Genomic DNA, 15,665 nt, shown 5'->3' on the forward strand with positions numbered 1-15,665 from the left:
AGCTGTGGTAGAGGAGTGATTGTTGAGGGAGATGAAGTGGGATCTGTCGGAGAGGTAGGACTGGAGCCACCTGAGTGCAGTACCTTTGATACCGATATCCCGGAGTCGGGTAAGCAGGATGGTGTGGCTCACGGTATCGAAGGCTGCACTCAGGTCAAGGAGGATGAGCATGTTGAGGGAACCGGTGTCAGCAGAGGTGAGGAGGGAATTGAGGACTTTGATGAGTGCCGTTTCTGTGCTGTGGTGAGGACGAAAACCAGACTGAAGTGGTTCAAAAAGGTCATTTTTTTGGAGATGGCGGTGGAGTTTTTTGGAGATGATGCGTTCTATTGTTTTAGAGAGAAAGGGGAGGTTGGAGATGGGGCGGTAATTACTGAGGGAGGAGGGATCCAGACCGGGTTTCTTGAGGATGGGAGTGACAGCAGCCGTTTTGAAGGCAGAGGGAACGGTTCCTTGGGACAGGGAGGAGTTGAAAAGGTTGACAATGTAGGGGCAGAGGACGGGGAGGCAGGACTTCAGAAGAGGGGTGGGTAGAGGGTCAAGCGAGCAGGTTGTGGGTTTGGAAGAGCTGATCAGTTGGAGTATTTCAGGGGGGGTAACCAGAGTGAACTGGGAGAGAATGCCGTGGGGAGGAGGGCTCGGGAGGTCAAGGGAGATGGAAGGAGGAATTGTGGCGGTGGATGTTGGGGGAGATGTTTGTGTGTCAGATGCAGCGAATGGCAATGATTTTGTCAGAGAAAAACTGGAGGAATGAACTGCATGTGGAAGTGGAGGAAGAGAGGGTGTCAGCACGGGGTTTGAGGAGCTTGTTGACGGTGGAGAAGAGGGTCCTGGGGTTACGGGAGGGGTTGATGAAGATGGTGGAGAGGTAAGCAGATTTTGCGGCATTGAGGGCGTCTCTGTAGGTAGTGAGATGGAGTTTGTAGGAATCATGGTGAACTGTGAGGGATGATTTCATGGTTAGGCGTTCAAGCTGGCGGCCGGTTTGCTTCAGTTTACGGAGTGCAGGGGTGAACCAGGGGGAGGAGGTTTTAAAAGTGACATTTTTCCTTTTGAGGGGGGCCAAGCTATTGAGGGAGGCGAGTAGGGTTGAATTAAGGTGGTTGAGTTGATCATCGGGTGAGCTGAGGTTCGAGTCCAGGGGGAGAGTAGAGGATAGCAGGTCGGAGAGGTGCTGGGGATCGACAGAGCGTAAATTACGGAAAGTGATGTTCCTGGATGGGGGGGGGCGGCGGACGGGGGAGGCGGTGGTGAACTGTATGAGTTTGTGGTCAGAGAGGGGAAAGGGGCAGGGGTGGAGGTCGAGTACTGTGAGGTTGGTGGAGCAGACAAGGTCAAGGATGTGTCCTTTATCGTGGGTGGGGAAGGTGACATGTTGTGTAAATGAGAAATTGTCCAGAAGGGAGGAAAATTCAGAAGCGTGTTTGCAGGTGGTGGAGTCCATGTAGATGTTAAGGTCGCCGAGGAGTAACAGACGTGGGGAGAGGGATGAAGCAATGGTTAGGAGTTCAGTGAGATCAGAGAGGAAGGAGGGGTGTGGTTTAGGGGGGCGGTAAATGAGGATAACTGTCAGTGAGGGGAGGGGTTTTGAAGGCGAGAAATTCGAAGGATGGTACTGAGGGGAGGGTGAGTTCTGTAGTCCGGATGTTGTGGTTGTAGAAAACAGCCAGCCCACCACCACGGCGTGAGGGGCGGGGTTTAGTGATGTAATTAAAACCAGGGGGGGATGTTTGATTGAGCGAGAAGAAGTCATTGGGTTGTTGCCAGGTTTCAGTGAGCAGAAGGAAGTCGATGGATTTGTCCAGGATGAGTTCGTGAAGGATGTGGGCTTTATTGTTGAGTGACCGTATATTTAGAAGGGCAAAATTGGTCAAGTGGGGGGTTGGAGGGGTGGTGGCAGGCTGGAGAGGTATGAGGTTGTCTAGGTTAGCAGCGCAGGGGTGGGCATGAGGGGGGGGCAGTGGAGCAGAGGAGGGGGGCTTGATGGTGGGGAGAAATGGCTTGTTATATGTGTTGGGAGGCGGAGGGGAGTGGGATCCGCTCCAGGTATTCCGTGCAGCTGGGAGTGTAGGTGAGCGGGGGAGAGTGTAAGAGGAGCAGTAGGAGGGTTATGGCTAGAAAGGATCCGTCTAGTGTAAAACTCTCGTGAGAGTTTGGCTGAATGTCACGTGGCTGAATGTTTACGTTTGGCAGGCAGCCTTTCAGTTACGATCGTTAACATCAGTGGGCCACAGCAAATGATGGTGAGAAGCTAAACTATCTATTAATTATGTCAATGACAGGGAGTGTGATTGTTGAAATAGGGTGTTAGCGGTCTCGCTGGTGTTCAAAGAAGAATGACAACACTGTAGATCACCAACACTATGGTTTATTTTTTATTCACAGGCAAGTCAACGTTGTCACAGTAAAAGTCCCAAGATAGCTCCTGGTGCAATAAAATGTTCCCTTTCAGTGTATTACTATTATGTCTGATGTTTCTCTATTAATATTGCTGCTGCATTAATGTGTATGTTGCATCATGTTACCGCTGTAGATGTGTTTCCGAGACGCTCCGTTTACAACGAGAGTTACAACGAGAACGTGACGTCATATTTACACTAGAAGGATCCTTTCTAGCCATAACCCAGTAGGAGTTGCATTCTGATGATGCGTCAGGTGTGCGACAGTGCGTTGCGTGGAGCAGATGGATGCAATGGATTGTCCGTGCTGAAGGTAAACAAAACTGCGGCGGGTGCTTCGGTGAATGTAGCGGGGTCGACGAAGGAGTCCAAGATGTCTGATGACTGAGATGGAAGACGGAGTGGAGGAGTTGGTCAATGACAGCAGCTGTGAGATGGAGTATTTCAGCATGATGACAGGCGGAATGGCTGGGAGCAGTGTGATGGCAGCGATAGCAGCTAGCGGGCTAGGTTCACAGAGGTGGAGGATTGTTGTGGAGACGAGGAAGATCCACGACATGGCAGGAGGATGTGAGCAGCGGGACGGGACAGATGCACCCCAGAGATGAAGGCAGGAGGCAGAGAGAGTCCACGGTTGTTGCGTGGGACGGAGACAGACAGTAGGCGATGTAGCAGATAGCAATAGCCACCCGGCACGTTGCTGGCTACGTGAGGGCAGCCGGCTACAGCCAGTAACGGAGGCAGAAGTCCAAAATAAGTAAAAAATGTAAAAACAATGTGCATTGCATTAAAGATTTGTAAATGCAGGGCAGTGGTCCAATTCGAAAGATTGAAGAACGAATGGTAGCTGAGGGTGATAGAGGGTGACAGAGGCGGCGAACAGTCAACGCCAGCGTCCTCTCCAGCAGCGAAGCTCTCTGCTTGGATCTGGGAGTCTCTGGAATGTCTTTCTGTCTCAGTGTCCTTGCAATGCCTGATTCAGGAGTCTCTGGTGAGGTGGCCCAAGAGCCGTCATCCACCACCTGGAGCTGTGAGACTTTGGAGGCCTACTACTCTCCACCGTTCCTGTGCTGCTCATTTTGCTGATCAGTGCGCTGGTCAGGTTGCAGGCCTGATGTGATGCTTGAGAGCGTTGAAAGTCAAAACTATGTATTTTTCACTCAAATGAGCAATAAAACCAGAGCGATACCTTACAGCTTCAACTCCAAACTGCAGCTGTACCGATCCTTGCTCAGATGGCGATCAACGGTGGCGGGAAGGTGTCCAGCGACGTTGTGCTTTCTGGTATTGTCCAAAACTCCTCACTGTCACCAACTTGCAGCAAAACTGATTGAGGTCTTCAGGGTTTTCATGCCGAAAAACCCCGAACTGAAGCCAATAACGCCAGCTGAGTTAGCTATAACGTGGCTAAGAGTCCATTCACTGTATTAATGAATGCAAACACTCAGTTGCTAACAAGCTAATACACACGTGGATAACTCTGGGACAAACTTGGAGTAGAAAGGTAATCAGTTCCTTGCAGACAGCGTGTAGAAAATAATCCATATGAAGACTGTCGAGTTGATAATCTTGAGACACTAACTACATACTTATTTGCTATAAACTGTCAACTTTTATTCATTCTCTGTGCCGCGACTTCGTCAGTCAAGCCACCACTCTGACCACACCACACTTCTCTTTTAAAGGTACAGTCCATCCTTATTTCATGAGACACAACGCTGTACTTGGCGCTGCACTGTCCTTTAAGACATGAGGCGCAAAACTAGCAGCAGCAGCAAATGATCTTGACAAGTAAGTAGAAAAGTACAGTGAGGAGAGAATTGAAAGCCATAACTCGACCAGACAGATGAGCAGCAATCTTGCACATTTTATCTCTGAATGGGTCTTAGAAATCAGAATACCTCCACCTCTGCTCCAATTATTTTGACTGAAAAAAAATACGTCCCAACTACGAAACAAAAAATATATAAGAGAAATGTAAAGATTCTCACAATAGCAAATCTCACATTCTGTTGTTTAGCCGTGGCAACGTTTACTGCAATCATCACCGAAGTGAGTTAGTTAGTAACTTAGCAGTTTGGCATACTAAAAGCAAATGGACACTTAACATGTAGCTGAAAATCCAAAAGTCAAGACTAGGGCCGCAACAATTGGTTAGTTATTTTTCAAGCAACAATACCCCAAATAAATCAGTTTCCACCATATTCAATAAGAGCACCTGCCTTCTTGAGTTATGGCCAAAAACGTTGCAACTCTTTCAGGGATCACACAGTGTCCTTCAACTTTGAGCACCAAATGCTAATCGGTTTGTTCTTTAGTTTAAGAGCCATTGTGACATCAATGGTCAATTTATAGTATACCATAAAAAGTCATAGTATGTCGTCACACAGTTAAACTGTACACCCCAGCACGTGCACTCCGCTCTGCATCAGCCAAACAGCTCGCTGCACCCACACTGCGAGGGGGACCCAAGTTCCCATCAGCAAAAACACGTAGGTTTGCTATCCTGGCTCCAAAATGGTGGAATGAGCTGACATCAGGACAGCAAAAAGCTTACACAACTTCCGGCGCTGACTAAAAACTCATCTCTTTCAACTCCACTTCGAGAGATAGAATTACTAAAAAAGCACTTACCGTATATACTAATAAAGGACTGGCTTAAAGCCAGTTGAGTAGCACTTGAAATGGTTTGGCTCTCTGAAGCCTGATGTACTTACTGTATATGATTCTGTTTTCTTCAAGTTTGTATCTTCTCGGTCGGATGCACTTATTGTAAGTCGCTTTGGATAAACAGCGTCATGCAATGTCATGTAATGTAACAGTGTCCTTTAACTTTGAGCACCACCGGTTTGTTCTTTAGTTTAAGAGCCATTGTGACATCAATGGTCAATTTATAGTATACCATAAAAAGTCATATATGTCCTAAAATGTTTAGTTGAATTATAAAAGCAGTGTTAAAGGGGCCCTATTATTCTCATTTTCAGGTTTATATTTGTATTGTTTGCCTCTACTTTGACATGTTTCCATGCTTTAATGTTCAAAAAGGTATTTATTTTTCTCATACTGCCTCTTTTCACCCTCTGTCTGAAACCAGCTCTGATTGGTTAGCTGGCCGGCTCTGTTCTGTTTGGTCATGTTCCGCTGAGAGAAGTGTTGGAAACGTCCTGTCCCTTAGCCCAGTGGTTCCCAACCTTTTTTTTACCAAGGCACCCATGAAAATATTTCTCGACCCCAAGGCACCCCAACTTTTTGTAGATTTAAAAACCACTTCAGAGCTTAAACTAAAAACCATAAATACACCATAAATTGGTTTTTAAATGTGTATTTAATTGAATAGAATATTTTATAGAACAAATAATGTATTCACACATAATAACAAGAACCAGACTAAAAATGTCAACACCATTTCTATGATGAATTCAATATTATAAACAGGCCTACTAAGTAGGCTCTTTTGTTTTGGCTGAAAATAGTAGGCCTACCTGTGTAAAAACACGAATACATATCAATACAGTTATTATTTTACATTTGGATTTCAAAAGAGGCAGGCCTATGATCACTTAGATTAAATAATAACTTAATAGAATTGGAGGGATGAAACAATGCCCTCTGACCTGACTGTGGTCATGTGACTCATCAACCACATCCCAAATATGAAACATTCTGCATTTCGCTATCCAGATAATAGCCTACTGATTGACAAAATCATAAATCTAACATTTATAAGAAAGGCACACAAATTAACATCCAAACATAAACATTTCTCAGACCGTTACACGGTGCTAGTGCGACACTTGTGCCTGCTTTTCTGAGCAGAGTCTCTTGATGCGTGGGGGGATAGTGGACAGCGCAACGCGGAGGTCCTGCTCCACTGACAGCCGGGTCCGGGTCTTGTTTTTGACATATAAGAGTGAGGAAAACGCCAGCTCGCACAAGTAGGAGGTTGGAAACTGTAAAAGCACCTTGATGGCACTCTCTGAGAGGGATGGATACTCGTGTCCCACAAGCAGCCAAGATATATCCAGACGTAGTTCCCCGTGCTTCAGTTTCAGGGAGCGGTCCATAGATAGCTCTGCGAGTTCATCCTGAGCTCTGCTGTTTAAACTTGTGGCTGATATTAATGTTATTTTAGACTTATTTTGCACTGCTGTTCCATCATGTTCTGTCATCCCTGCCTGTGTTGTTGAGGGCTGGGGTGCTTCTTTATTTATTGTCACTACGTAACGGTCCATCTTGAAATTATTTGGCGCGAGGATAAAAAGCTGCTCTGCACACCGTAAACAATGACGGCTGACGTGAATTATGAGAATTTAAGCTGTTTAATATTTCTAAATCTGAGCAATATGTTTTATTAGCTTATGAACTCCATTGTACATGTAATAAAATAAAGTGTATATGAAGTGAAGTTTATTAAGTGAGAAAAAAATGAGGAACATAAAAATACGTTTTTTTGCGGCACACTTGGACAGTGCTCGCGGCACCCCAGTGTGCCGCGGCACACCGGTTGGGAACCACTGCCTTAGCCTATCCGGTACAATGTGTGTGAGCGCTAGCCAATAGAAGGGCGCATGTTACATAATGATGTCACTATGTTACGGAAGTAAAGAAAGGAGTCCAATCAATGGAGGTGTTTCAGGCTGTGGAGGGGGGGAAGTGTGTGTGAGAGAATATCCCTCTGGCATGAAATTTTGAAGACCATGTACATGCACAAAAACCGATATAACAGGAAAAAATAGGGCCCCTTCAATATAATAACATCCATGGTTGGCATCACATATCTTTTTTATCTGTTTTATTGTGTTGCACTGTTAGAGGAGCATGTGACCTAATAATTTCATTGTCATAACTACAATCTCGCTATGGCAATAAAAGCCTTGAATCTGAATCAAAGGGCGCACAGTTAAATAAGTGAGCAGGCCCTGAGTGTTTTGATACTGGATGATGATTATCTAAGTCACAAGGAACAAACTGTGCTTGCGCTCCATTAACTCCAAAACCATAACTCCCAACTCAGGTTTGATTTGAAGTACTGCATTATGTGGCTTTGAAGCAAATGAGCAGTCATCATACAGTGAATGTGATTTAAAAAAAATAATTTAGAAACGTAAAATGCTTTTGAACCAATGGCCCCTGCCCAACTTCCTTCCTTGGGTTTCAAAAATATTAATCTAGTCTATCGTCTAGCTTATTTTTTACAATATGACTTTAATTTACATAATTTGAAATGTATTATTTATTTATTGATGATCAAAGCTTTTTTTGAAAGCTAGAAAAGCTTTATTGGAGGAGCCTTTGCCACCTTCATTCTGTTTCTGGAAGATTAGTTTTTTCTGTTAAGAAAGTCCATGTTAGATATAAAGTTTATGTATTGGATTGTCGCAGAATATTAGCAAGATGGATCACTCATCAAACGGGTGAACTGATTGACAGAGAGAACCTGGTCAGCCATTCACCCCTCTCTTGTGCACGCACTAAGAGTTTTACAGCGGGGTGCCACATTTTGCTGCAACAAGAGCCATTATAAGCAGTTGTAAGTGAACAGTTTGGATCCTAAATAGAACTGTTTGAGCAAAAACAACGATGAGTTCCCTGCAACATTTAAACCCCACAGTGAAGGGGATCAGAGAGTCAGCACACAGTGGCCTTCATAGTCTTGCTGCACACGTCACACAAGAGGTCGCACAGGTAAGTACCGCTAATCTATATATTTATCTTTATCTTTATTTATTCAGCTCACACACTTAATCTGTGTATACTGGAGAAATATAGCTGTATATGTTAATGTTTAAGGGGAGACACCTCAGATGAATACGGTAAAAACAATTAGATAACACAATGAAACGTTGGTAACTTATTTCCATCATATTTAATGTTTGAATTTCGCAAATCAGGTGTTATTTTATGTTAGCTTTTGTGTATTTATGATGACCAGTGCATTAAAAAATAAGGATTTTGTCAAAAATGAATTCTCTATCCTTAAGTTAATGCAGGAGTTTTAATATATTTATAATTCAAGGATATTTGAATAGTTATGGTGGTTTATTTGGTTCTACAATCCAGACTAGACCTGATCCTTTTCCTGTGAATGTGTTCCCCTGTAGGGGGTGCAGAAACCCTTCAAAGAGGTGATTGACATCAGCTCAGGTGATCCCCACAAAGCCGGCATGAAACCCATCTCATTTGTCCGCCAGGTTAGTTTTGTCTTTTGAGATGTCTGTCCTCACACACTTTTAAAACAGTTGTTCATGATTGGATGCTGTCAGACTTCGTAAAAATATCTTATTTAGTTTCTTAATTTAACAAGTTTATTTGTTACGTTTTACATAAGTGTGCATTTGCACCCGGGTAAGAAAAGTCAAATGGTACCTATTTGGTTATTTTAAATTCATGACGTTCAATCAACCAGCCAACCAGAGTCCAGGTTTCCCATCTACGTACTGAAGCAGCCCAACCCTGCTTAGCTTCCAAATGTTAGACGTGATTGGGCACGTTCAGGATGCTATGGCCCTAATAATAGGGCAAATTACACCAATAGGTGTTTGAAATCCCACCATTTTTAATTCATCCCAGTCTCAGCAGTTCCCGGTTAAGTTCCTGTAAAGGTGAAAAGATAAAAGTATTGTACTACAACCAGTAGGAGCATAACAGTAGGGCTATACATATTTTTTATTAGAGAAAATCAACAAAATGATTTAATTAGACCTGTTTGTCCACGTTTACAATATGGCCTAGGTGGTATTTGTCTCTGATGTTCAGCTTACCTTACCAGGCAATCACAGAAACAGTAAAGACAGATACACCCTGGTGTAAATACCTACAGTGATGAAGACAAATGTTCCTTTATTGATCCACGATAGGGGCATTTCAAGTTGAAGCAGCTCCAAAAGGGAATTAATTTATCGTAAAGAAAGGAACGTTCCTAATGTGTGCCTTGGTGTAAATCCCATTATTGTCTATACACACATGGGTGCATGTTTTTTTTCCATGCTATATTCATCCGGGTGTAAATGGCCAAACTGACCATGGCACAATGGGTGCTGGTGCATATCTCATTGTTTTATTTGGGCACCTGGGTGCAAATGGCATCTGCCCTATTCTTCTTCATCCGTACATGTCTTTATTTTAGTCACTGTAATGAAACATTGCGTGTTTTATATTAGATATTTTTCTAAATTCTTCTGATCAAACACATTTTGTTGTTCCTTGATCACTCTCTGTATATTCTGTTGTGTTGGACTTTGTGTAACCATGTACTTGACTGGGATATTAGGGTGTGTTCCTTTGACATGGTCATGTAAATATTCTCTCACTTATTGCTCTAAATACGGCCCTTTTCCTCAGGTTTTGGCCGTTTGCCTGCACCCTGAGCTGCTGGGAAACAAAACTCTACCTTTGGATGTCAGGTTGAGGGCTCAGCGGCTCCTGGAGGTCTGCGATGGAGGAAGTGTTGGTAAGGACTAGAAAACAAACAATCTCTTTGACTATGAAATCGCAGCCAACTGCTATGTTAAGATATAGCTTGATTGATCCACCCACAGGTTCCTATACAGACTCCTCTGGCATGCCTCACGTCAGGCAAAGCATCGCTGAGTTCATCATGAGACGTGACGTCGGAGTGCATTCACACGCCAAAGATGTATTCATTTCTGCTGGTTCTCAAAGGGGCCTCATGGTATGAATAAGCTGTCATTACAATATTATCATGTTTCATTGTCCAGCTACTCTCTGAAACTATATCACAGTTAAATCTAACTATATGACGTTAAAGGGTTATTTTAGATTCAAGATTTGAAAGATTCAAAGATCAAAGGTTTAATGTCGTATCATAAACACATCTACAGTGTAGTTGTGTAATGAATGAAAAACTTGGGACACAGGTTCCTTAACAATGAAATGTAGTCAGATATAAGCCATACAAAATCATTCAAAAAGATCAACAATAAAAATAGTGCATGCTCAGCCATAGTTTCTTGAAGTTATATTTCAAATGTATTCCAGCTATATATTTTTTAGTGCTCTTGTGCTAGAAAGGCTAAGGTTTGTCAAGATATCACAATGACGAAAAACAATAGGAACAGATTTTAGAAAGGGAAGATAAGAAAAAGTGTTGACCTGCGGGAGAGACTTTGAAAAACGTCTGTCCTCAGTTGAACTGTTAACGTTAACCATGGCACTTTGCCCTCCCTGAAAGAAGTGTTTTTCAACCATTTATTGCATAGGTTGCCTTACTTTCATGACATGAACTGACTCAGGATGGTTGAAATAGTTTTTGATGACAGTATAAAGACAGTGATGAAAAAAGTTGGTCTGGAGCCAAAGGACCCGATTTGGAAGAGTTGAGCATCTGTCCATCATTCCTATAGCTTTTAGCCTGACTTAAACTTCATGGCAATAACAAACACTAAATTCCTACATCTCATCTATTGTCATAACTGATCAAATAACCCGAAATTGATAAAATAACCCGAAAAAAAAGGCAGGTTGTAAATAACTAAAATTATTCTTCAATGCTCAGAATAGAATAGAAAATGATGGAACAGTGTAGCATATCTCTGATCAACATTCAATGAGTTATGCATACTGATCTGCTGTGTTTAGGTGATTTTGAAGCTGCTAGCCAGTGGGGAGGGGGACAGTCAGACAGGCGTGTTGACCCCCAGGCCCTGCCCTCACACCTTGCCCACACTGCTGGATGATGCCGGGGTGGCCTTGGTGCCGTACCAGCTGATGGAGGACCGAGGCTGGGCTGTAGATCGGAGCGAGCTGCACCGTGCTCTGAAATGTGGTCGGGGGGGCTGCAATCCCAGAGCCATCTACATCAGCAACCCAGGAACCCCCACAGGTAACTATTGCAGTCAGTGGTGGAAAGTAACATTTACCAATGCACTGTCCTTGAGTGCAATTTTACTTTTTAAAAGTAAAAATATAGACAGTACTTCTACCCCACTTCAGTGAAAAGGGAAATAACGTAATTTTCTCCATGACTTTTATTGTTTGGCTTTTGTTACTTTTCAGATTAGGATTTTGCGTCAAAGACATGTGATAAACTTTTTTAAATGTTTTGCATCTCTGAAGATTGAACAGTGACATTTTGGTTAAAGTTATTGAATGTATTACCAAAAAAGAAACAAATGTTGTTTGTCTAAAACAGGAAACTGCTACTTGATGCAAATAATAATGTCATATGTCTAATATTATATCACATTCTGAGGTAATATAAAATAAAAATGTTTTTATATTTACGTTTGATACTTTAAATACATTTTCTGAAAATACTTCTGGACTTTTAGTGAAGTGAGGTTTAAATGCAGTACTTTAACTTGTTATGTAGTTTCTTGACATTAATGTATTGGTATTTTTTACTTAAGTAAGGGATTTGAATACTTTCTCCACCACTGCATACAGTAAATACATCGATGCCACCAGTTTAAATGTCCTTGCTGTCATCACTTTGTGCATGCTGCTGTTTGTCCTCCTAGGTCATGTGCAGGACTGGGAATCAATAGAGGAAGTGATTCGCTTTGCAGCAGCGGAGAGGCTCTTACTGCTGGTCGATGAGGTGAACCGCATCTTTAGGGTTCAATAGAATACCTGGCAGTCTTCCGCTTCTTTCATTATTGTGATGAAACTCTTGGAACAAAGGACCCGAACACAAGCTGTACAAAAAGTTTGAAACTGATGTTCAACACTAAAAATGTATTAGAAGTTACAGTCAAATTATATCGTCTCTGCCCAAAGCAACTCTGAGATATTCTTCCCTAAACTGCGCTTTTCCCCCTCAGAAAGTCGGTTATCAGAGTTTCCATCAGCAAGACATAACCAGTTAAGGTTCTTGCAGAGAAGCAAGCTCCACAAAGCCATGTCATAAGAATTGCTCTCTGACACATAGCACACATTCAGTCTATTAATGAATGAAAAAGAGAATATTTACAACCTTCCTTTGTTTATATTCACAAGTAAGGAGGAGAGCGAGCCTGAGGAAATCAGTTTAAGTTAACAATCTCTTCATACACCATGGTGTCCCAGCCCAAAGGCCAAATGCCTGCTGCCTGTGTAGACAGAGAAACATGAAATGAGGATAATTGTGGATAATCGATCTCTTCCTTTCCCTCTGTGCACTAGGTGTACCAGGACAGTGTGTATGGACAAGGGAAAGAGTTTATTTCCTTTAAAAGAGTCCTGTTTGAGATGGGCGAAGAGTACTCAGAGACAGTGCAGATGGTCTCCCTCCACTCTCTATCCAGCGCCTGCATGGGAGAGTGAGTTCTGTCTCTTATACTTGCAATTTTGTGAGCTTGGATATGTTATTTTAATTGGATTTTGATATTGTGTTTGCTAAAAGTATCAAACAACAATTCACATTCAGTACATGCTAAGGATCCCAATAATCCCTACAGAAATCCATGGGGTACTCCTAGAAAGTATTCTGTTCTACATGGTCCCAGTGAAAAGTCCATCGTAGCAAAACTGACAAAACCTGCTGAGGAGAGAGTTTAACATTTAAAGCAAAGAGAGAGTATAAACCGCTAAATTCATCAGGAGCACAAATGTCCAAACAGGAAACAAGTACGCTAATAACTTCTGCATCCATTTCCCAGGTGTGGTCTGAGGGCAGGATACATGGAGCTGGTCAACATGGACCCTGAAGTGACACATTTTGTTGATACTATGCTGTGTACTGATATCAGCAGTCCAGTTACAGGACAGCTTGCTCTGGATCTCATGGTCAACCCACCGAGACCTGGAGACCCTTCCTATGACAAATACACACAGGTGACACGGCTGCAGAGCCTCTTTGTGCTGACACAGTATTATCATTTCCCCATATGGCAGATGTATATGTATACTGTAGGTCCTTCTTATGTATTGTGATTCTAATTACTCTTCTTCTTTTTTGAAGGAGATTCTCCTCATTCAGGCCACTTTGTCCCAGAATGCTCAGCAGGCTCATGAGTTCCTAAATGATCTACCAGGGATGAGCAGTCAGCAAGCGGAGGGGGGAATCTACCTTTACCCCCGTCTGCATTTACCATCTGAGATTATAGAGAAGGCCAAGGTGGGAAAATATATTACCAGAACCTTCTTATTCATGTAACACAGTGTAGTAGTGCAATGTCATGACATTTGATGGTTAGAGGATATCACCATGCATGATGAGGCAATTTGATTTGACTTTTCATTTGTTATTATCAGGACAAAGGGCAGTTCCCAAAGCAGAGGTAGTGACATAGAATACTACAATATGTAGGTAGGAATAGAAAAAGAGGGACATAGACAAAACGAGACAAGATTAAAAAAAACAAGCATAGATTTCTGTTATTATAAATAATGTAAACAATTGTATATATGTGTATAATTTGTATTACTGTCAACTGTATTTTTTGTGTATAAAAGTCGCTTTTATGAAGCCTGTCATTTCCTCCATGTATTTTTCATTGTTTAAATTCAACTTGAAACATATTTGCACAGCTATTTACTTTTGTACAAAATCCGACTGTAAAAGTTCCTTCCAGAGGGAGTTTCTCTCCCACACACGATACCTATAGAGTCATTCTGCTAGAAATAAAAACATCTACCCATCTGCTTTCAGGAATTGGAGGTGGAGGCATGCGTTCTGTACTGTCAGATGTTACTTAAAGAGGAAGGTGTGTTTTTAGGCGCAGGATGTCAGAATGGGGAAACAACTGGAAAACACTATCTGAGGTGAGAGACATGTCACATTAGTTAGGTATGTTGCATTTTCTCAAAAAATGACGATCGTGCTTTTCTTTCTCTCTCTCAGCCTATGTATCCTTGTTCCTGCTGACACCCTGGAGGAGGTCCTGGCTCGCCTCGCTTCCTTTCACCTTCGCCTCATGGACATGTGTCCTTACCCTGACAGAGGTGTGAAGGGCAGAGACATAGGGGACACATTGTGACCCAACATGAAGCCCTCTGTAAGAGAATACATGTCCTGAAAAAGAATCAAGCCATCTGCAGATCTGATCATACTTGGTTTCTTTGCAACACCGTTTGTGTAACAATTTCCCCCAACGAACAAAGACTCTCTCTTTGACACATTTTTTTCTTATGAAGATATAAAACATGCAAAATGTAAATAAAATATAAAAAAATAAAAACATATTTCAGTTTTACTAACAGTTTCTAATGCTTTACCAAAAATTGTATAACAAATAATGTCGTCATTTTTGTTTTTACCCATATAACTTTCCTGAAACAATTCATAAAACAGTCAAAACTCTTTCTTCATATGTTTGGTTTGCCTTGTCTTTTTGTGTAATAATGCTTGTATAACCTCAATCCTGAAAGGCATTATCAAGTTGTATAGATATTTCTGTTCAGGAAAAACTAAGCTGTATATTTTGGCTGTTGAATCTTACAGAACTGTATTCATACCACACAGAGAACATTGATTTCCAAGCCTTTGGACTTCAGTGAAAGTTCTCCCAAGTCTAAGGAATCAGTGGGAAAACACGACAACATTCTAACCAACACACATAAAAAACTACAGACATATTTGACAACAAAGTCCTGACGTTTTCATTTTGTTTTTCTACAACTGTGAGATTTGATCAGATCAGATAGAGCAGATTCTGTCACTGGCGAAATGGCCAAACTTAGGGAGTGTAGACCATTAACCATAGCAAAAAACCAGGCATAGATGGGCTACATATCAAAGGATATTCTGTGGGATTCCGCAGTCAAACCATTCCATCAAACACTTTTTGGTGTTTTGTGGAAGGTGCCTGCGGAATATATTGCTGGTAATTACAACTTCTTTTGGATGACAATAACAGGTGTCACAAGTTTATCCACCCTCTCAGAAAGGGAGCAGTCGAAACGCCAACATTTTTGACATTTCCGCTTAATGTATTTGCTTGAGGTAATGTGTTCCTGCAAACATCAAGATATTCACTGTCAGAGCTCGCAATACAAAACTAAATTATTTGAGCTGCATTTTCTCTAGAGTGTTACTAAAATCCACATATACATGACAAATTTCAGACATATTATTGGATAATAATTGTTATTAAATTAATTTGTTCATCATTTTATTGTTGCAGTTGGTAAAAGAAAAGCTTTTTATTTGTACTGTTTATACTATATTTTCTGTCAGCTATTTTTTGTATTTCAGCAAAGGGATCAAGGAAGTTAATATTTACCTATAATAGTCCTCAATAAACTAGAATGGCATTTGGAGAGCATACACACTTTGTTTTGTTGTGGAAAATATATAATAAATAACTCAAATATAATAAGTTGTAT

General features: G+C 41.8%; 1 protein-coding gene across 1 annotated transcript; it reads left to right on the forward strand.

Moving 5' to 3' along the window:
- Positions 1-1,610: 1,610 nt before the first annotated feature.
- LOC307040144 (alanine aminotransferase 2-like) lies at positions 1,611-14,612 on the forward strand. The gene is made up of 11 exons (XM_079682731.1): positions 1,611-8,084; positions 8,501-8,590; positions 9,741-9,849; positions 9,938-10,071; positions 10,998-11,241; positions 11,879-11,958; positions 12,522-12,658; positions 12,998-13,172; positions 13,300-13,455; positions 13,990-14,102; positions 14,182-14,612. Exons 1-11 carry the CDS (start codon positions 7,980-7,982, stop codon positions 14,315-14,317), a joined length of 1,479 nt encoding a protein of 492 aa, XP_079538857.1. The 5' UTR covers positions 1,611-7,979; the 3' UTR covers positions 14,318-14,612.
- Positions 14,613-15,665: the final 1,053 nt, after the last annotated feature.

Source organism: Notothenia rossii (assembly GCF_949606895.1).
Source record: "Notothenia rossii genome assembly, chromosome: 1".
Taxonomy (NCBI): Eukaryota; Metazoa; Chordata; class Actinopteri; order Perciformes; family Nototheniidae; genus Notothenia; species Notothenia rossii.